The 22,597-nt window shown below is 38.6% G+C and overlaps 1 protein-coding gene across 2 annotated transcripts in view; it reads right to left on the bottom strand.

Moving 5' to 3' along the window:
• Nucleotides 1–22,597, bottom strand: part of CADM2 (cell adhesion molecule 2) — a 1,036,826-nt gene that overhangs the window by 269,135 nt on the left and 745,094 nt on the right. For both annotated transcript variants that reach the window (XM_074997734.1, XM_074997742.1), the window contains one exon: nt 20,081–20,230. In XM_074997734.1, the coding sequence (XP_074853835.1) occupies nt 20,081–20,230 (150 nt within the window). The remainder of the gene's footprint in view (nt 1–20,080; nt 20,231–22,597) is intronic.

The following is a 22,597-nucleotide window of genomic DNA, read 5'->3' as shown; positions in this document are numbered from 1 at the left end:
CCTTTTCATCATGACAAAACAGCATGAAATTGGGATTTGTATAAAAGTTAAGGAAGAGGTGGGCAAGTGAAGCAAAGAATGTTTGTTTCAGATGCAACCAAGCTAAAGGACAAAAGGAAAATTGAAGATGAAGAATGGACCAGACCACATCAGACCTGCATAAAGAACTGTGGGGAATAGATGTGCACTAAGGTTTCCTTTAATGCTTTCCTTTCACTGCTTCCTAAGAGTAATATATGCTGTTTCTCTAGAAGCCAAAAATGATCTACAATATGTTACCAACTTTGTCAGCTGTAAGTAGGGTACATACCTATCACACCCAAAAATGTGTTAATCTTGTTTTGCCAGTTACCCAGATAACAGACTTTAAAAATACAGCTTGGTGTGGACTAATAGTCTTTTTCATTAGGAGAAAAGAACACACACTGAGAACATCTTTCTGCCATCTGATTAAGCAATGAGCCAATACAGCTGTAAATCTTCCAGAAATTCCCCATGGTTCAACTCAAAACAGCAATTCTTTACTCTCCTCAGCCCCTATCTTTCATTTTCATACGATCGTTGTATTAACTGTTTGAAAAAAAAAATTTTCATTGTGCAGTTACAAGAAGAGGAATGTGACTCTTTCAGGTTTTTCCTTAGCATCCTTTGACTATTAAGAAATTGCAGTATTGGCAGCCGTGTCCAACATGTGATCATTGTGAAGGATAAAAAAATTAATTCACTCAAAACAGCCAACAAAACCTACTTTTATCTATTATTTTTAAGTGACTGAAATTGGAACATACGCATTTTGTAAAAATATTTCCAAGGACAGGATTGAACGTAAACATGAGCTGTGCAACACTCACACTTCAACATGGGCCTCATTTCCATGAGGACACAGAAAGGCCCCAGTATAGAGAGCAGCATAAGTGCAACTAAACTGTGACTTGCTCATGCCATACTGCATAACTCAAACAGGATTTGTCCTGGAACAACTGTGTGTCAATAAGGCTGCACAACCACATTTCAATCACGAGACCAGAGTTGGAATTTGGACTAAGAAGCAATACAGTTTCATTGACGCTCTTAAGGATCCAGATGACAACCACTGAAATCTTGAAAAACACTGAGAAATCTGAAAAGGACAATTAGTGGAGAAAGAATGCGTGTGCGAGCACACTACAGTCCAAAATGCAGGTATTAAGCTAAAATCTGAGGCAATGATGAAATGTTACACACCTACCTCTCATTCTATGAATTAAGACACATCTGTATAAGGAGAGCACATTAATAAATTCATTAAGAGCTTTTCTTTGTAAACATTAAAGAATTTTTGAAACGGTATCTAAAATAGTTTTGCTTGCATAATACATAAACACTTAATGACATAGTAAACAATCTGCTCTTTGAAGCTGACTGGAAACTGTTACCCAAACTTAGCTGTGTTATTTACAATGTAATAGCCCAGGAACTGACTCTGTGGGTATATCTACAAAGCAGTTCAAAATCCACAGTGGGCCCATGCCCGCTGACTTGCCTTGTAGGGCTGCACAATTTCTGTGTAGTTAAAAATCAGTCTGGAGACCAAACTCTGGAAGCCTGCAAGGAGGACCCTGTTGGCCAGACTCTAGCCAGAGCCTAACATCTATACACAGTCCTATGAACTAGAAGTAGAGGATGGGGGCAATTGCTCCAGGGCCTAGCAATGCAAAAAGGGCCTGGCGCTCCCAGCTGCAGCTACTGTGCCAGCAGCAGCTGGAGCCCTGGGCCCATTAAATTGCTTACATAGCTCTGTGCAGCACACCCTGGGCAGCACGGAAGGCTGGGAAGAGGAACACGCTGTGGTCCAGGCAGCACTGACGACTGATTGCCCCAACCACACCCCACCCTCTCATTCCTCCTCTAGCAGAGGTGCAGAGTAGTCAGCCCCACTGTCTACATAGCCATTTGCAGTCTGCAGTCCAAGCTTTGAAAGACTGAATCAGCTGGCCCAGTCCAACTGCAGCCCTGTTGCAGGTCTCATTCCAGTACAGACATGCAAAAATGATTACACAAGAAAAGTCTGAAAACATACAAGACAGAAATCTAGCACATGCTCCAGGAGTTAACTGAGGTGCAGGGCAGTCATGTAACAATAGTTGCACACAGCATTAGGTTTTTTTAAAATCTGAAATGACTTAATTTTAAATGTAAATTTGTAACAGTCCACCCTTACAAAAATCCCAAAAGCTTTTCTCTTGCAGAATGGCACTGGGATGTGTGTGTAAGGGAGTGGGATCTAATGGCAGGATTACCTCCAGGTTTCTTGGGTCTGTTTAAACTGTTCTCCCCGAGAAAGTATCCTCTCTCATTCAGCCTGATTGGGCACTGTTTCTTTTCAATTTTAGATTATTTCTTTGGCTCACGGCATCTTGCACAGTCTCACACTGTTTATTATTTCCCCCATATCAGCAGATCGTAAACAATTACTTAAATCCCACACACATCCTTAAAGTTTCAAGACATGATGCTGAGGCAATCATGAAGGGAAGTCCCTTAAGCACGCTTCCACCATAAAAAGGAAGTTAGGATGGATTTTAGCACTTCCTTTATTGAGTTGGACCTGTTGAAATCCTTGCTTTCACTCCAAACAGAAAACAACTATATTTTGAAGTTTAGATATAACCAATCAACTATGGTTTCCATACTGCGGTATTTCACATTAATCACTTTTATAAATCTTTTTGATCCACACAAGTGTTTAACTTTTTTGTGTTAATATTACCTTTATATAGTAATCCAGTCATCTGGAATTTGAACTGGATCAGTGACTGGTAATTTTACTATGTTTATATTATTTCTTGGTGCTAATGGAATTTACACATTGAATGTATGTTGGTAACATGCTGAGATCTACATTAATCTGAAGTATAAAAAACATGTACATAGTTTAACTGGTTTTCCTCAAGATGCATGGTGAATGGCCATTCCACTTTAGGAATTTTTCTGCTAGTGCACTGGAGTCAGAGAACCTTTTCCTACAATAGTAATTGTCAGGACAGCATATCCTGGTGTCACTAGCTGCAAGTATAAGGGACAAAGAAGCTTCAACATCCTTCACTTCCTTTGCACAAATAGTGTTTGTGAAAATTAGGAGAAGGGTAAGTCATTGAACATACATGTCTAAAAGAGCTCAAAGAACAGAAATTATGAAACAGGTATGTAACTGTTTTTACTTCAAGTGCTTGTATGTGTCCAAGGCACACATACAGAGTGTGGTAAAGCTTGAAAGCAAAGGAATATAATCAATGTTGTAACAGACAAGTGCAGGAAGAAATCCAAGAAGAAAACCTCAGAGGTAACAGGTTGCCCTTTCATCCTTTCTGCAAAGTAGATGAATGATTCTGGAGATAATAAAAATTCTCTGGTCCAGTCCAAGTAAAACATTAACTCCAAGATGTCAAAATTAAGGAATCTTTTCTTCATTTTTGAGATAGTGAGATTTTAAAAAGAAGACAGGCATTAGGAAATATAGTTGCCATGTAAATTCTGAAACCCCTCATTCAGAAATGTGGGGTGTGGCAGCAAGGCAACCTGTGGCTTGTTTAAAAAGGAGACGGCCATTCATCAGATTTGGAGTTCTGCAACCCCTCTTACCTAAGTGAGAGTTATTAACATGCTACTTTTTTCAAGAGATGAGATGAACAGGTGGACAAGAGCTTTAGAGGCAATTAAGTTTAAATTCTAGATGGAGCTGGGTCTTTAATAAGTGAGATAAGTCTGTCCAAATATTTAAAGAATTTGACCTTCACATGGTTGGAGAAAACCAATGTAGCATTTACAGGGGTCTGAAATGCCAAGATAGTAGACAGTTTCTCCTTCATGCAAAACAGGTAATCCAGAATAAACTAAGTTAAAGTATAAAGGAGATGTCATGGAAAAGACATCTTCCACTTCATAAGGTAAGCAACCCAAATAGAGGACTTTCTGCTATTCAATATAACATCTGCACTGCAGTAGAACAGGCTTATTTTTGATGATGTGACCATTGAGTATGGACAGCATACTGTATGAACAGTATGACCACAGTCCTGTGACATTAGATTTGAGTCCTGAGGGAAGGGAATTTAATTGCAAATGGAGAGTGCCAACGGGCCTATTTTGGCAAGGCCAAGTGGGTTCTAGCAAAATTGGAATTGCATGAGCTTGCATGAGTTTCACTAGCATACTCTGTACCATGTAGATGGTGGAAAAGAAAAGAGAAGTTTCCCCATCTGTGATATAGCTCAGATATGGCCTATAGCTCAGTCCCTGGTCACATTTTCTGTTCTGATAGTTGGTGAACAACTCAACTATATTGTCTCACAATTCTAAAAACATAGCTTGACTACATTGAGCCTCAGGGATCCTTTGTGATTCTGCTGCAAAGCTGTCAAGATAGTCTAATAGAGTGTTCTGAGATCCAGGGAGATGAGATGCTTTGAGTGAAATTCTGTTCTTGATGCACAAATTCCACAGTCACCATCTCCTGGCAAAACAGATCTGACCTGGTCCCTAGTTGTTTAAGATACAACATTGCCAGCTCAGTATCTGTGATCACTTGGGCAGAATATGGTGAAGAAATATCCAGTAGGCCAGAGGAATTGTGCAAAGCTCCCTGATGAGGGAGGTCTGATTTGACCAGAGACCTTGAGACTCAAACATTCTCCAACCAAGGAAACTGTGACTACAATCAGGCATCATGCCTTGTTTTGACTTGTCACAAGGCACTCTAGAGAGGACAGAGGAGTTGAAGGTACATGTTTCAACATCACAGAGGTAGCCATGCTAGTCTGTATCTTCAAAAAAAAAAAGAAGTCCTGTGGCACCTTATAGACTAAGAGATATTTTGGAGCATAAGCTTTCGTGTGCAAAGAACCACTTTGGCAGATGTTTCAACATGTCCAGCAGATGAGAAAAAGGATGATAGACTTCATTCTACTCTATAAGACAGAGATGATGGAGCAAATAAAAGAAAGAAGAATGAGGACAGGAGGGGTTATCACAAAGAACATTTTCTATGAAAAACTGTTTGAACTCCTTTAACTCTGGTGTGTTGCCAAATACAAGAATGTACCCTTTAAAATTAGAGCATTACGAGATAGGAAAGGGATAACAGAAGACAGAAGAGATAAAGTTTTGCATAGTTACCCTATCTATTGGTTAGATATTGAAGATTTGAAACAGGTCTGAGGCATCCTTTGGACTCTGGAATGAGAAAATAGAGGGAGTAAAATCCCATGTGCCAGTATGGAGAAAGCATTTTTTTCCCTCTAGCCCCTTAGGTTGACTGTAAGTAATGCCTACACCACATAATTGTCACAGGAGACACTCTCCAATTGATGCAGTAGGTCTTCACTAGACTCACAAAACAGACATTGTCGCATTAATCACAGCAGTGCCAATTTAATAGTGCAATGTAGCAGGGTCTGGTTCCTGAGTCCAACAACTCAGATGGGGAAAGCAACATGTCAGAGTTCTTGTGAGCTGAACAGCTGGATACACAGTGGGGGTGCCATGCTGTCTCCATGTTGACGCCAAATGTTCCCTAGCTTCTTCGTACAGGTTTTAGCCCTCTGCAATTAACATCTGATGTGTCTAAAACTCAACTGGAACAGGTTTACTGGCTTGCATTAATTCTTTTGACACCAGAATGGTATGTGAAGCCTGGGGACTTCAGCATGACTCATCTCAGAGCTAAAACTCAATGGAAGTAAGAAAACCAAATAGAATGGAAAAATAAGCGTCATTTCACTATAACTTTAAAAAGTATTAGTTTTGTGACGTATACAATGATCTCAGGTGAAAAACACAAGCAGCCCACACTAGCTCAGACAGCCAATCTTAAAAAATCATAAGAAAATGAAGGGGGCTTGGGCAGCACTACCACTTATACTCTTAAGCTAACAGCAAGAGAGGAGTGCCAACACACTACCCCAAAAGGTACCACTGTGGGACAAAGTTCTCTATCTCCAGTGCGCTGGTGTGCAGACATCCAAAAGTGGAATGAACACATAGAAGCACTTAAAAAGATTGTAATAGCAATGTACCAAGGTTTGATGAATGTCTAAAATTCTTTAAAAATGTCCTTTGCATCCAGCTGGGTAACCAAATTATATACACGCCTAATCATTTGTTTTTGCAGACTGATCTTCATCTGAAACACGCATATGGAATTCCTGCTTGATGATTTCAAATTATGTGATATCAAGCCACATGCAATGTGATTTTCTATGTAGTCTTATTTAGTAATGGCTATTTGAAACAAGTATAGTTTTAACAGGCGGTCCCCAATCATTATGTATCGATTGCTGTGATTGCACTGTATTCCAACGTGGTATACATTTTGAAATTCATGTTTAGTTTATTTGTTTCCAGTACTACAAAACAATCTATTGTAGAAACTTGCCCTTGTGAATTTATTAAATGAACACAAATAACTCTGGCATAATGATCAGAGTTTCATCTTCCTGCTGCATGCTTCATAAATATATTTCATTTATATATTTACATTTACTGTTCCACACTTCTTGTTCTGGATATCTTGGAAGATGTTGGGTTTGCCATATACATGGAGACAAATCTGGTCTCTGCCATTTTTTTACTTGCATATCTTGGTATGCATGTTTAACTGCACATTTCAGTTGTTCTGCTTGTTAGCACTTTTGTTTCGGAAGCACCGCTTTCACTAGGTCTGTAAACATCAAGCAATTATTTTTTGACACAGTAGCTGCTCACACTACAAATAATCCAGTCTCTATCCTATTCATCCATTAATTATTTGGTTTATATGACTGTTTTATTAAGTAATTACGCAACATAAAAATCAATGGTTACACCCAACAGCTACAGTCTCGCAAAGAAAAGTGATTTTTCTAAGTGACATGGGTCACAGCTTTCTTGATTTTTTTAAAATCTATCTTTAATATTCATCATGGTCCATAGGAAAGCACAGTAGAGCTTCAGAGCCACTGGGCCTGCCTCCTATGGTAGTTTACATGATTCTACCCTTTCAATTGTCACTTCAATACCAACTGTTCTTAGAAAGTTTGGAAGAGTGGCAATGCCTTCTTCCATATCTCTATACGAGTTCTTTCCAGAATGAAATATCTATATCTATATATCTATCTACACACACTGACACACACACACACACACACACACGGCTTCATTTGCTTTTTTGTGGAAGATTTAATTTACTTCTGACATTGTTTAATTAGAATGCAAGATGCACACATTCTTGAAACCAAACAAACTTTTATTTCCTCACCCTACTCAGATGAGTTCAACCAGGGTTACCAAAGGTCTCAAACAAGGGACTATATGTGCCAACTAAGAGTTACTGTTGCATCTGAGTAAAAAAGAAAATAGACACAAATTTTATAAATCAATATCCACAGCATCTATTTCATATGGTTGGCATGTGAATTAAAAACAAAATCGCGCCCCCCTCAAAAAAAAAAACTAAAATAGCTGTTTGCTGTTTCTTGTGATGACTGAAGTCATTGATAAAGAAAATATACCAGTGTGCATAAAATGAAGTTACATGAAGAAGCAATGTTAGCAGTATTACCATAACCACTTCTTTATCTTATCATATTTCAATGAATCAACTTCATCTCAATTTAGCTAGCTGCAGAGCTAGGGGACTTAATTTGTGCAAACACCCACAGTTCAGCATAAAATAATGCAAACTCTTACACTTCACTACCATTGCTATACATCGCTTATTTGCTCTCTTAATAACTTTAAGTATTTCTCACCAGGACACAAAGAACAAATAGCAGAGGTGGAAATAATTTTATTTATTTATTGTAATGAAAGTATGTGTTATATTTAATTTTCAATTTTTGTCCCCAAAATATACTTAATAAACCTGCTTTGCTTTACTTATCTTTTAAACAGTGCACAAGACAAATGAAATTCAGTGACCCTGAGAGCCAAAAGCCTTAAAGAAGCTCAATCTCCCAGGCCACACAGTAGCAGACTTAAAAGTAGCTATTCTACAGCAAAGAAATTTCAGAACCAGGCTCCAAAGAGAAATTTCTGAGCTACAATTCATATGCAAATTTGACACCCTCATCTCAGGCTTAAACAAAGACTGTGAATGGATGGCTAAATACAAAAGCAGCTTCCCCTCCCTTGGTGTTCACACCTCCAGATCAACTGCTGGTAGTAAGCCTCACCCTCGCTGACTGAGCTAACCTTGTTATCCCCACCCTTGCTCTGGCTTATTTATACCTGGCTCTGCAGATTTCCAAGACCAGCATCTGATGAAGTGAGTCTGTGCTCACGAAAGCTCATGCTCAAAACTTTTCTGTTAGTCTATAAGGTGCCACAGGACCCTTTGTTGCTGTTAAAGAACCTTGTTTCTCAGAAAGGGCTGAGTGGCAACCAGGTTCCTTAAGGATTCTTCAAGCTGGGCAAACATATCACTAATCATTTCTGAAATTCTTGGCCAAATATATCTAGCCCAACACACCATTAGCTTTATGGAAGAGTGAGAATTAGCCAAATTACAAGTGTTAAGCTGCATTAGAGGTCGGAAATACTGTGAGTATGAACTCAAGCGATCTAACCTGTGTGAGCAGCTTAAACTAATGAAAGGCCTTTGAACAACTATCCTAAAATTATGGATAAGACGTAAAATTCATTAACCCAATGTTCTGCTCTACAATACAGACTAAAAGCTTTCAACTCCAAACTCTTCACTGTTTAAGGTTGTTCAACAGCTCAAATTGTCTGGTTGAGGGAATAACAGAACAAATCAAAATAAAACAAAAAGCCCACACTGACTTAAACCCTTTAATAAAAAGAAGAGAGTAGATTTCTCCAAGTTATGAATTGTAAAACCCACACAATCTAAGCTGGTGGTCAGCTGTGGATATTGCTATATTTTGTCTTTTCGTTGATAGTATTTTCTCTCTTTTAGTGTTATCTCCTGCCAATCCCCAATTTTATTTTCTACATTCAGCTATGGACGTATAGAGTGCCAATTATACTATTTAATATTACTGCTACATATCCTAGGTCAGATTTTCACGGGGTGGATAGTGGACTACCTACTCCAGAAGCACCAGTTTATATTAAAGACATGTCTTGTGCCTACCCTGATCCCTCACAGCCTGATTATGCAAAGCCATCACTGAGGGGGAGCAAACAGTGAAATAATGTCAAATGAAATACCTGTAGGCATTGCTATAGGTTCACAAGGGCATTAACTCTGCCATGAAGCCTCTATGAGCTCCATGCCAGTCCTAAGCCTGGATGGAGAAGGAGGGTTGGTCAGATATGTGTTGATGTGCTGTCTGTCAAACAAGAATACAAATGAAATCTGATGTCAGTACAACTAAACGACAAAAGATGCTGGCTTGGACGTCACAAGGATAAACAAGGTCCGTGGTACCAATCGAGATATTGGGGCTGGGTCAATAAGTTGGCTACCAAAAGAAAATTACAACTAACACATATGCTATCCATTGGAATGTGGAACATCCAAACACTGTGAGCAACCAGAAAATTAGAGCTGCTTCAGAAGGAGGTGGAGAGATACCGATGTGACATACTTGGACTGGCAGAGATGTGTTGGATGGGATCAGGAGAGATATGCAGTTGCGAAGACATTTGGTCATGAAACGAAACGAAGCATGAAACAGGAGTTGGATTCCTTCTTAGCAAAACAGCTAGAAAAGCATTATTAGGATACAAACCGGTGAGTGCACGAATGATGGTAGCGAGATTCAAAGCAAAACCGTTCAACATCTCAGTCATTCAGGAGTAAGCACCCACATCAGAGAGTATGGAGGAAGAGATTGGGCTATTCTACAAAGACCTGACAAAGACGGTGGAAGAGATACCAAAGAAAGATGTGTTGATCAGTGGAGGTGGTTGGAATGTAAAGGTTGGAAGAGATAACGAAGGTTTCGAGAAAGTCATGGGAAGATTTGGATATGGAGAAAGAAATGAACGAGGTGAGAAACTACTAGAGTTTGCTACAGAACATGAGATGGTGATCTGCAACACGAGATTCCAACAAAAGGACTGTCAGAAGTGGACATGGCTATCGAGTGACAGGAAGTCCAAGAACATGATAGATAAGATTTTGATAAGAAGAAGGTGGATAACATCAGTACGACAGTGCCGAACTTTCCAAGGAGTGGATATAGACTCAGACCACAGTGTGGTGATTGCAAACATCCAGATAAAACTCGAACAAAAATGTAAGATGCAGTTTAAGAAAAGAAGAGAGCTCGTGAGGCTATGTGAGGAACAAACATGGAATGCATGCAGAGCAGCACTCGAAGAGAAGATTATCGCCACAGAGAAAGACCTAGATAAGAGAGTCACAGGGATAGCCATCGCTATAGAAGAGGCAGTTGAGCAGACTGTTCCAGAAGAAGAAAAGATCAATAAGAAGTGGATTACCCAGGAGACACTGAAGTTGGTTCAAGATCAGAAGAGATGTCTCTGAGATGGCAGAACAGCAATATAGGGTGAAATACAATGAGATAAGGAATGCAGCCAGAAAGGATAAGGAGAAATGTTAGGAGGAGCAATGTGAAGATATAAAGAGGTATTACAGTGAATGTAAGACAAGGGAGGTGTATAAGACTATTAGGAAGGAATATTAATAGGAAATGGCAACCAAAGCAGAAGGCGATCAAAGATGAGAACGAAGAAATGCTCAAGAACAGGGAGAAGATTGTGCAGCGATGGACGAGATATTGCACTGATCTATACAAAGCACAATTGGATCCAAGTGTCTCAGAGAAACTGATTGAAGAACCAAAAGAGATATCTCCACCAAGCATCAAGAGCGAGACCAATATTTTGAAGGAGGAAGCAGAAAAAGCAGTGAAACGACTAAAGAACAACAAGAGCCTGGGTAATGATAAGATCATGGGAGAGATGATCAAATACGGTTCAGAAAGCATTATTCAGGAAATACACTGACTATGTAATACAGCATGAAAAGAAGGGAAGGTGCCTAAGGAATGGACAAGATCTGTAGTAGTCACAATGCCCAAGGAAGGAAGTACATTGGAGTGCAAGAACTACAGAACGATTGCCCTAACAAGTCATCTAGGCAAGGTGCTGATGACGATATTGACGGCAGGACTAAGATCAGAGGTAGAAGAACATGTAGCAGACAAGCAAGCAGGATTCAGAAAAGATAGAAGTACCATACAGCAGATATTGGCACTAAGACTGACAGAAAAAGCTCAACGAAAAAACAAGAACATATACATGCACTTCGTCGATTTTCAAAAGGCATTCAACAGTATATATCAGAAAGTGACGTGGGCAGTGTTGGAGTCATACAGAGTGGATAGCAGACTGATACGGTTGTTGAAGGATATCAGTGACAATGAGGAGGCAGCAGTGAGAACATGCGAGGAGTTGGGAAGTTGGCTTAAAACAAGTAGAGGTATGAGACAAGGAGATCCAATATGGCCAAGTATCTTCATTGCACTTCTGGAGAGAGCGATGGACAAGATCAAGGAAGAGGTAGAAGGGATATCTGTGCACAGGAAAAGAATTAACAATTTGAGGTTCACGGATGATATAGTTATCATTGAGGAAGATGAGGAGAAGCTAGCAAAAATGGTGCAGGTGTTAAATGAAGAAGGGAAGCAGTATGGACTGATTATGAACATCAATAACACAAAAACAATGGTATTTGGAGATAAGGAAATAGGAAGAAAGATCAGTGTTGATGGTATTGAACTAGAAAATGTAGAGAAGTTCACATATCTGGGGAGCAACATAACGCATGATCTAGATGGCAAGAAGGAAATAGTGACTAGAATAGCAAAAGCAAGAGCAAGTTTGAAGGCGATGCATAAGATCTGGAAAAGCAAAGCAATTAGCTTAAGAATGAAGCTGAGCATCTTGAAAATGTGCGTATTGAGCAGCATGTTGTATGGATGTGAGGCATTGGTGATAACAAAAGATTTGAAAAGAAGAATATTGATGTTTGAAAGGAGTTGTTATAGAAAGATTCTGAGAATAGGATGGACGCAGAAGGTCACCAATGAGGAATTATATAGAAAGATACAGCCAAAAGAGAACCTGCTGCAGAAGGTTACAAAACAGAAGCTACAAATATTTGGGCATATTTGCAGAATGAAAAAAGAACAAAAATCAAGACCCTGGTATTCAGCATAATGTACAGTTCAAATAGGAGAGACAGACCCCACAGAAAGTGGATAGATGATACAGTAGATTGGTGCGGAGCTAGTCTACAGAAACCAAGCCACTCCACACTGGACAGGGAAAGATGGAAGAAAATAGTGAGAGAGGCATCAGACACCAATGGGTGCTGAGCCCACGGTTATTGATGATGATTATGACAGCGGCATTGTTCCTATCTGCATTCTCCACCACAGAATGCTTCAGGGAGCTGCTGTCAGTGCAGTGCCCACCCATAATCTAAATTTAATGCAGCAGCATCTTTGAAAGCCTTTGAGTCTCTCTGGTGATAAAGAGTTATTTAAGTGCCAAGTACTGTTAGATGCAACATAAACAAAGGTCACCAAAGGAAACACCATTTCCCTCTTTAAGATAAATAATCCTGAAGTTGAAACTTGTTCAATAATGTGTTACTAAGGCATCAGAGGGCTCGTATTTCAAGACAGTGTAAAGGGAGCATGTACCAAACAATGATTAGCATCAGACATAACTCTTGTCAGAGATTTGGCATGTCAGTTCATCACAAACTAATTATGATCAGTGTCAACAAAAGTGCCCATTTTAATATAAACAGACATGCCAAATCCTTATCAAAGTAATAAGCATGTATTTCCTGAAGTTTATTTTGGCAGACTAAACTAAAATACTGAGATATGATAGCCAGATACCTGTCTCTTCCTTTTTGCAAATAATTCAAGTGCATCATTTACTAAACTAATTAAATGAACCTTAGCATCAAATAGCCATCATGTGGTTGAAGAGTACAGGAGGGTTTTGCCTGTTTCTATATCCCTCTCTAGCTAAACCATCACTTCCCCTCCACCAAAAAAAAATAAAATAAAAAAAGGCTGAAAGTTAAGAGGAATTTGTATTAAACCTCCTGTTTAACAAACATCTCTCGCGTTCCGTGGCATAATACTTTCCTTATGACTCTCCCTTTATAGCCGATCTTTCATAGTTTAATATCAATGAAAATTTTCCCCCTCCCTCTCCACACACACACGCACACACAATCTATTTAAAAAAATCACTTTTTCTGCCAGTTCTTCAATGTTGTGTGTTGTTCTTCTTGGAACACAACTATATAATTAAGGATACTTGGAACACAGCATTATAATTAAGGATACTTGTGTGCATAGAGCCATACAGAGGTTTCTATGAAAATTATTCATTTTAATTGAAAATTGTGTAGGAGAAAAGTCTCTTCATGTACAGCATTTAATTTATATCTGCTTCCTAAGAATTCTAACTTGCATATAGTGAGTGGTGAATTCATCTTTGATTGGAATATATGCTCTTTTATCTTCTACAGCAAAAAGTGAAGATGTTCTAGTAAAGACTGGCTTTTTTAAAGAATAGCTGTTACCTGCAGTGGTTCTCTACAACAACTCTTTGTCAAATGAAAACATAGCCAAGTGCTTATTGGTAAAAAATGAGCTTGTTGTCTACTTTCATTTTCATAGTCATATTTCAAATTAAGGCAGATTAAGAAGAATTAATGACCAAATGGTTATATGTGGTTTTAAGCCACTGTATGGAGGTGGGTAGAGTGAAGAAGCAGAATGATTCTGGGGCCTTATGTACATTTGGTTTCCTTTGGAGACTTTGAAGACTGAAGGGGTAGCCACTGCTTATTGGTCAGTCCCTATACTTGCATCCTGGTGCCAACCATAAACTAGGAAAATAGGTTGTATTTCAAAGCATGTTCACTCACACCTTTTCACTAACATGGATTTCACTAGTTGCCAAGTTCTGTTTTATGTTATTTTGATTTAAGGTATACTTATGTTTAAAAAAACTAACAAACTGATCTTAGTCAACCACAGCAGGTGACCAGTTTTCTTAATCTGGATGCATTTTGCAGTTATAAAAGGCATAAAGGAAGGGTTCATTGGTTCATTGGACCCTCCCAGCTTCATTTCCTGTCTACTCAGATAGGACTAATCAAACTTTAACCTCAAATTTGTAACAAATATTTGATCAAATCCAAGCCGTGATACTCTAATAGCAAAAAACTTTGATATATGCAGGCACTAAACAGATGACAGCATTTCAGTTTTCCTGAAACAAAAAAAAAAGTCTATTCATAGCTTTCTAGTTGTCTATTCTTTTTAATATCATACAAGCAGACCATCAAACATCTCTCAAGCTAAGATATTACTTGTGTAACTCATTTTATTCATAAATATTTAATCAGTTCAATTGAAAGCATCCTTGAACACAGAATCTTTGTGTGTGTCAACTATATCCATGCAATTAAATGTAGGGAGAATACCAACTGAAATATTAATTGACAATATTTGCTTTTACTGTAGGGAAATTTGGGTTGGGATTAAGTTTTGATATGAATCTAGGAAGTGAAAAAGAAAATGTGATTAATATTTTTGGTGCTCCAGTTGCAAGCAATAAATAAATTATAATAATTCATTAGATGATTACATAATAGCGTGGCTTCCAGTTCCACCCATGAATCTCAGACTCTTTTACTAACACAAGTTACTTACATCTCACAAAACCCGTGTAGGAAAAATCTCCTTTATCAGTCCTATTTTTCAGATGGAAAACTGAAGACCTCTGTTAAGTCACTTGACCAAAATACAAATGAATCAGAACTACAAGAAAAAGTCAAGTTAAAAAGAGAATCCCAGTTCAATGTTTTCTCATGTTTTGTTTACAGATATATAAAATGTAGGCAGTAGCACCCCATCTAAATTTTCTAGAATGACCCCGACACAACCAAATGCTCAGACAGACACAGCCAAGTTTAATGTTCAGATTTCAAGAGACAGCTTTATGAAAACTAATTATCAGCGCTTCTTTGAGATCTAATTGCCTGCTTATTCAGTCTCACAAATTTTGGATGTCTACCAATGCTCATCTAAATAACCCCTTATTTTGTTGCAGGCTAGTGAGTAAATCTGACCCACATTAGCCTGCCACATGCTAACTCTCTATTTGGACCCTGCTGCTACGCACTAAACATTTCATCTGTTTTGACTATCACACTTTGAAATGGGAGTAGATTAAAGCACACTACAAAAAATTAAGTGCATGTCAGTAAAACCCATTGAGCTACTAAAGTGACCAAGCAACACAAAAATGTGTAGGGTACATTCACCCCCAATGTTCTGCAGAATAATGTTCATTTAGACAAGCCTTGAATACCACCACCATTAGGGGAATCCAATAATGTTACCATCTCCTCCTATCCAATCCAATTACTCTAATGAAAGAAAGCTTCTCCTTAAATACTTTACTGATATAGTTCATAAACATAGACTGACATTCCACATGATTTTTTATCATCGAAAATTGTCTTTGTATGAGACAGCCAGGCACCAAGTCCCACTATACCATCATCATGTAGTTCTACTTTTTGCAAATATTACAGCCTTCATGAAGAACAGCATTCTGGAGATGGCATTTCAGACTTTCACTGGTAACTTTTCTGCATCTGGATCATGTTTTATTGTAAGACGTCAGTGTCAGCTTACGCTTCTACTGCTATAACCACCATCTATGTATTTGATACTTATCTGGCCCCCATTATGGTAGTACCTAAGCATATTCCAGGTATTTAAAAACACCAATAGCAATAACTCTCCCTGTTCTTTCCAAATAACAGATAGCTGAATTAGTTAGTGGGTGTGTAAGGGGAGGTGGTGTATGATTTACTGATTGACTTAATATTCTATGACATTTCTTTTAATAAAATAATCATTCTGAACATGGACAGGTCTGTGATCATTCTGATCTCCTGCAGGACTGAGCTTCATAGCTTCAGCTTCTATAAGAGTCATCTGTTTGGCTCCACCTATCCTTTTTCTCTGATAAACACAACTGTTCCAGAAGGCTTACACAGCTATGAAAGGAAACATGTCATCTCATGGACCAGGGGGGAAAACCAGTGGCTAGCCGTGAATGTCTGGGCACTGGAATCAATGGATGAAGAAGATCTACTGCACCTAAGAGAAAGCTCTCTGTGATTAAATGGGATGCATCCAAATGCATTTCTTGTAAGAAGAGAGGGCTCTGACTCAAACTTCTGCTTCAACACTTGTTTCAGCATGGACTTAATCCTGTCTTTGAGGTCTATTTTTCTAAGTGTTCAGAGCCCGAGTTCTGTCCTGACCTAACAGCCAAAAGGGAAAAAAATCTTGTACAGTAAGTATTCAAGTTTAAGTTTATGTGGAAGCCCGGACAACAAGACTGCTGATCAAAGCTGCAAAACCATTCTCTGAGTTGCAAAAAATGGGAGAGAGGGTGACAATGACTTCTGCATGGCCTTTCAACTTGCTGATCATTTCCCCCTGTTGTACAGCTCAGTGGGCGCAAACCAGCGGGTGGGGAGTGAAGTTTCATAAGTGGGACACAACATGATCTGCAGCTGCGTGTCAGGCTCATCCATCACATTAAAAATGTTGTTTATGTATTCACATTTATATACTGCTTATTAAAGTGTTTATATTCTACATATTTTCTTACACATGCCAAAAGGCTTTTTTTTTGTATGAATATAACCAAAATTTTCATTGGTTGATTACATTAGACAGGAATGGGGCAGAGGGGGAACTAATTGCAGGAATGAAAAGTGCGCCTCGATGTAAAAAGTTTGCTCCCAGTGATGGACGCGTCACATGAATGGGACGTAACACCTTTCAGCAGGATATAAGAACCAAATCTACTTCTGCATCAATTTAGCAGGTTTCCTGTGTTACAGATGCACAGTAATTCCTTTGCATACAAATCCTCAAAGCCTTAGGACAGAGCTTAAAGATCAATGAAAACTGCAGTTCTTTAAGTTTATTTAGCCTCCTGTGTCTTCTGTAGAGAATATAAATTGCTCACACAAACTTACTATGCAATAAGCCTCTCAGAAATGCTATTGCTGCATTTTATTATAGAAGACATATGACTAAGTATTCTTAGTGGCCTTCTACTTCATGCAGCAAATTTAATTCATACATATCATAGAATACTAAGACTGGAAGGGACCTCGAGAGGCCATCGAGTCCAGACCCCTGCCCCAATGGCAGGACCAAGTACTGCCTAAACCATCCCTGATAGACATCTATCTAACCTGTTCTTAAATATCTCCAGAGAGCGAGATTCCACAACCTCCCTTGGCAATTTATTCCAGTGTTTGACCACCCTGACAGTTAGGAACTTTTTCCTAATGTCCAATCTAAACCTCCCTTGCTGCAGTTTAAGTCCATTGCCTCTTGTTGTATCCTCAGAGGCTCAAAAGAACAAGTTTTCTCCCTCCTCCTTATGACACCCTTTTAGATAACTGAAAATCACGATCATGTTGCCCCTCAATCTTCTTTTTTCCAAACTAAACAAGCCCAATGCTTTCAGCCTTTCTTCATAGGTCACATTCTCTCAACCTTTAATCATTCTTGTCTCTCTTTTCTGGACCCTCTCTAATTTCTCCACATCTTTCTTGAACTGTAGTGCCTAGAACCGGACAGAATGCTCCAGCTGAGGCTTAACCAGAGCAAAGTAGAGCCGAAGAATGACTTATCATGTCTTGTTCACAACACACCTGTTAATGCATCCCAGAATCATGTTTGATTTTTTTGCAACAGCATCACACTGTTGACTCATATTTAGCTTGTGTTCCACTATAACCTCTAGAACCCTTTCTGCTGTAGTCATTCCTAGACAGTTTCTCCCCATTCTGTATGTGTGAAACTGATTGTTCCTTCCCAAGTGGAGCACTTTGCATTTGTCCTTATTAAACTTCATCCTGTTTACCTCAGACCATTTCTCCAATTTATCCAGATTATTTTGAATTATGACCCTATCTTCCAAAGCAGTTGCAACCCCTCCTAGCTTGGTATCATCTGCAAACTTAATAAGCGTACTTTCTATGCCAATATCTAAATTGTTGATGAAGCTATTGAACAGAACCGGTCCTAACACAGACCCCATGGAACCCCACTTATTATACTTTTCCAGCAGGATTGCGAACCATTAACTACTAGTCTCTGAGTACAGTTATCCAGCCAGTTATGAACCCACCTTACAGTAGCCTCATCTAAATGGTATTTGCTTAGTTTTTTTTTTTATAAGAATATCATGCGAGACCTTATCAAGTGCTTTACTAAAGTCTAGGTATACCACATCTACCGCTTCTCCCCTATCCACAAGGCTCGTTATCCTATTAAAGAAAGCTATCAGATTGGTTTGACATGATTTGTGCTTTACAAATCCATGCTGGCTGTTCCCTATCACCTTACCACCTTCCAAGTGCTTGCAGATGATTTCTTTAATGACCTGCTCCATTACCTTTCCTGGCAGAGAAGTTAAGCTGACTGGCCTGTAGTTTCCTAGGTTATTCTTATTCCCCTTTTTATAGATGGGCACAATATTTGCCCTTTTCCAGTCTTCTGGAATCTCTCCTGTCTCCCATGATTTTCCAAAGATGATAGATAAAGGCTCAGATACCTCCTCTATCAGCTCCTTGAGTATTCTAGGAAATGAAAATAAACTTTTTTTTTATTCATAGAATCTCTTGCAAAATATTTCTCCTGTGAAAGAGCTTGAACCCACTACTTTGACCTATGCAAGTATTCCTTACTTACACAAAATTGGTAAGATTACTCACGTAAGTAAGGGTTGTGGAACTGAGTTTTAGGAACATTAACTTAACGGAAATACTTCATGTTGCATCTTTAATCCAACATTCATAACATACTGAAGACATAATGGAAATTACAAATCCAATGATTGCAAAGTTATAAAACGGAACACTTTCAGTATCTTGATTGTATTCTCTTTTGTCTACAATATTAGTAGCCATGAAACTTCCTCATTTTTAAAATACTTTGATTGAGGATTCTGTATATATAATACAGCTGCTTTGAAATCAACCACACAGATGCACACAAAACCTGCTCTTCAAGCTCAATCCTGTAAGATGCTAAGCACTTTTGCCATTGTACAATAAAGCACTTAATCACTGCTTAACTTTAAGCTCCCGAATGGCTCCCATTTGCTGGATATGAGCCAGAGTGCTCAGTATCTTGCAGAACTGAGTCCTCATGGAAGGATTAAATATTAACTCCATGAAGCATCAAGGTTACTGCAGTTCTGAAGCCAAATAGAGAGTTTATGAAATTTAGCTATGTTAATTCTCAAATGCTTTTACTTATGAAATCTAAAATAATTCTCATGTGAGCATTTTATCACAAAAGATAAGTCTCTTTATTTATTCAAGTCAGATAGATGCACAAGACTTATTCAAGTCAGATGTACGAAATCACCAATGAAAAAAAAAAAAATGAACAATTTATTTTTCCATCTCGGTAAACCAACATCCTGTAACAAACTAAATCATGTAGTTAGTAAGCTAAGACAGTAAATATAAATGACTAATAATAGTAGTTTTGACAAATAATCATGTGATGGTAACGGCACTTTAATTGTTTAAAAAGCCAACAAACACCAATAAAGTTGAGCCAACTACTATGTATTCATCCACTGTCTACCATACAGAAGCTATTGCACCTAAAGGCTACTACTTCCCCTCCCACACACCCCTTCTTAAGGGCCCTTCAAAATTTAACTGAACAAGGTTTTCCAAACTAACTTGCAATAATAATGAGAAATGATCTTTTCCTCCAACCACTTCATGCAGGCAGGTAAAATTATATAAGCAATCAAGACATACATTAAAAACAATACTTTCAATCAAAGAGAACACTATAAAACAAACTATGATTCAAAAATTACAAACTAAGTACATTTTAGAGGTTATGTCTATCAAACTGAAATAAAAATTCCACAGTAAAAGCAGGTCAGGAATAAATGAATGATCCGTCTCATTTAAAATATTTATTATCATACTCTATTTCAAAATTCATAAAGAAAATATACTCACCTTTCTTGTCATCAAAGTACAGGGTCTGTTGAGCTGGATTTGACCACTGGAGGGAGGTGTTATCATTTTGATCAACCCTGCAGGTCAAATTTGCCGTTCCCCCTTCAACAACTGTAACATTCTGTGTAAGTGGAAACTGCCCTTGGCTGCCTGAAGGGGATTAAAGAAAAGAAAAATTAAAAAATCCTGATTACGTGAAAGTTACAGAACAGAATTTATTAAACCAACTTCTCTCAGCCTGCAGAGTCTGAATTTGATGTACATCTTACTATAGGTTGAGTGGGAGGGGAGAGAGGAAGGAGAAGGGAGATATACCAGAGATCTATTCCCTATATCAGAGAGACAGACAGCTTCATGTAGAAGCTGCAGATTACTTAATATTCATGATCTTCTAGGAAATATCCATTTTACAATCCTTCTCCTTTCCTCTTCAGATGCACAAACAGAAAACTACATCAACAGAAAGGTCTTTTATTATGAATGGTATGCCTAAAATACTCACAGAGACATAGCTGTGTTAGTCTGTATCTTCACAAAACAAAAAAGCAGTCATGTAGCACTTTAAGAATAACAAAATAATTTATTAGATGATAAGCTTTCATGGGAATGAAGACCAGTGCACTGAAAAATCACCCCAGTGACCTTAGATGTGATGTAGACCAAATTTGAGGCCTGGGTGAAGCCACAAACAAAAGCACTGAGCAAATGATATTTACCCCAATGCTGCCATATATGGCAACAAGCTAAGTCTCTGCCAAAAACTAACCTAGTGCTAACACAGCACATGTCATATAAAGCAATCTGCCAAAAAGAGGAAACCAATCTAGCTATAGTGCATAAAGTAGAAAAGGTATAACAAGGCAGAAGCACCCTCCCTCTGCAAGCCACTCACGGAGCGACAGATCACCCAGATAATTTGATTCCCACCACCCGGGATACCCCTGGAACAGATACACAACTTTTTTGTCAACACCTTCTGTCAGCAAAACACATGTTGTGTGTAGATGCTCCACGAGTTTTGTGTACAAAACCCCAGTTTTGTTTACAAGGCTCTCTTGTGTAGACAACTCTTCCTGAACAAATGAGGGGTTGGGGTTTAGCTTATATAGGAAAGTATCAGAGAAGTAGCCATGTTAGTCTGTATCCTCAAAAACAACAAGAAGTTCTTTGGTACCTATCTGTTAGTCTATAAGGTGCCACAGGACTTCTTGATATCTTATATAGAAAGTAAAATAATTAAAAACAGGCACCATTATATAAACTATCCATAGAAACACAGTGAAAAAATGCTAGATACACCTTAATGGCCGTGTCTACACTAGCCAAAAACTTTGAAATGGCCACGCAAATGGCCATTTCGAAGTTTACTAATGAAGTGCTGAAATACATATTCAGCGCCTTATTAGCATGCGGGCAGCCGCAGCACTTTGAAATTGACGCGGCTTGCCGCCGCGCAGCTCATTCAGACGGGGCTCCTTTTTGAAAGGACCCCGCCTACTTCGAAGTCCCCTTCTTCCTATGAGCAGATGGGAGTAAGCATGGCCATTGTGAAGTTTGCATGGCCATTTCAAAGTTTTTGGCTAGTGTAGACATAGCCAATATTTGACTTGATTATAATCATAGGATGGAAATCAAGGAAGGCTTATGAAAAGTGAGTCTGATGGTGCCACTCCAGCTCCTCCAAGGTAAGCACCCACAAAAAAACATTATGGCAACTAGCAGCCTTGTTGTCAGTTTCACAAGAAGTGTCAAAAGCAGACTGAACTTGAACACTAACTCGTTTCTCACTGTAAGTGGACCATTTCTGCATTGCAATAAACTGTAGGGTCACTGAGCAAACTTTCTGCTGTTGCTTATGCTGTTCTTTTCTTTGGAAAAAACAGAAGTAGCATCCTTCACATCCACTCAGATTACATTACAAAACTTTAGGGAATGAAGTGGTTTAGTCTGGAAAAAAATGAAGAGCAATTTCAGGAAAAGTCATCATAATAAATAAAATCAAACTCTGTTTTAAATCCTCTATTTAAAATGCTTCCTTGTCATAAGACTACAATAGCTCCAGGGGAAGTTAAAATGATACCTTCCATTTCTATTTTATACATAAACGCCTCACTCTGAAATTATGGCACTAAATTGATATAATTCAAGACAGCCAATCAGGAAACTTCTAGAGTTAAAGCAAATTCCTATTTCTTGACCAAGCTGAACAGATGCAATTCATTGTGCATCCTCGGTTGTCGGAGGGATACCTTCTGGGAGAAAAAAAGTTCTGAGTCTTTTATGTACCAGTTGTTCAATTGTAGTCTGGTTGTCACTGCGGCATCATAAATTTGTAACACCTATAAGCTGTGTCTACATGTGCACGCTACTTCGAAGTAGCGGCACTAACTTCGAAATAGCGCCCATCGCGGCTACATACGTCGGGCGCTATTTCGAAGTTAACTTCAACATTAGGCAGTGAGACGTCGAAGTCGCTAACCTCATGAGGGGATCGGAATAGCGCCCTACTTCGACGTT

Source organism: Carettochelys insculpta, chromosome 1 (assembly GCF_033958435.1).
Source record: "Carettochelys insculpta isolate YL-2023 chromosome 1, ASM3395843v1, whole genome shotgun sequence".
NCBI classification, from domain to species: Eukaryota; Metazoa; Chordata; order Testudines; family Carettochelyidae; genus Carettochelys; species Carettochelys insculpta.
This window is presented reverse-complemented; position numbering and strand designations above follow the sequence as displayed.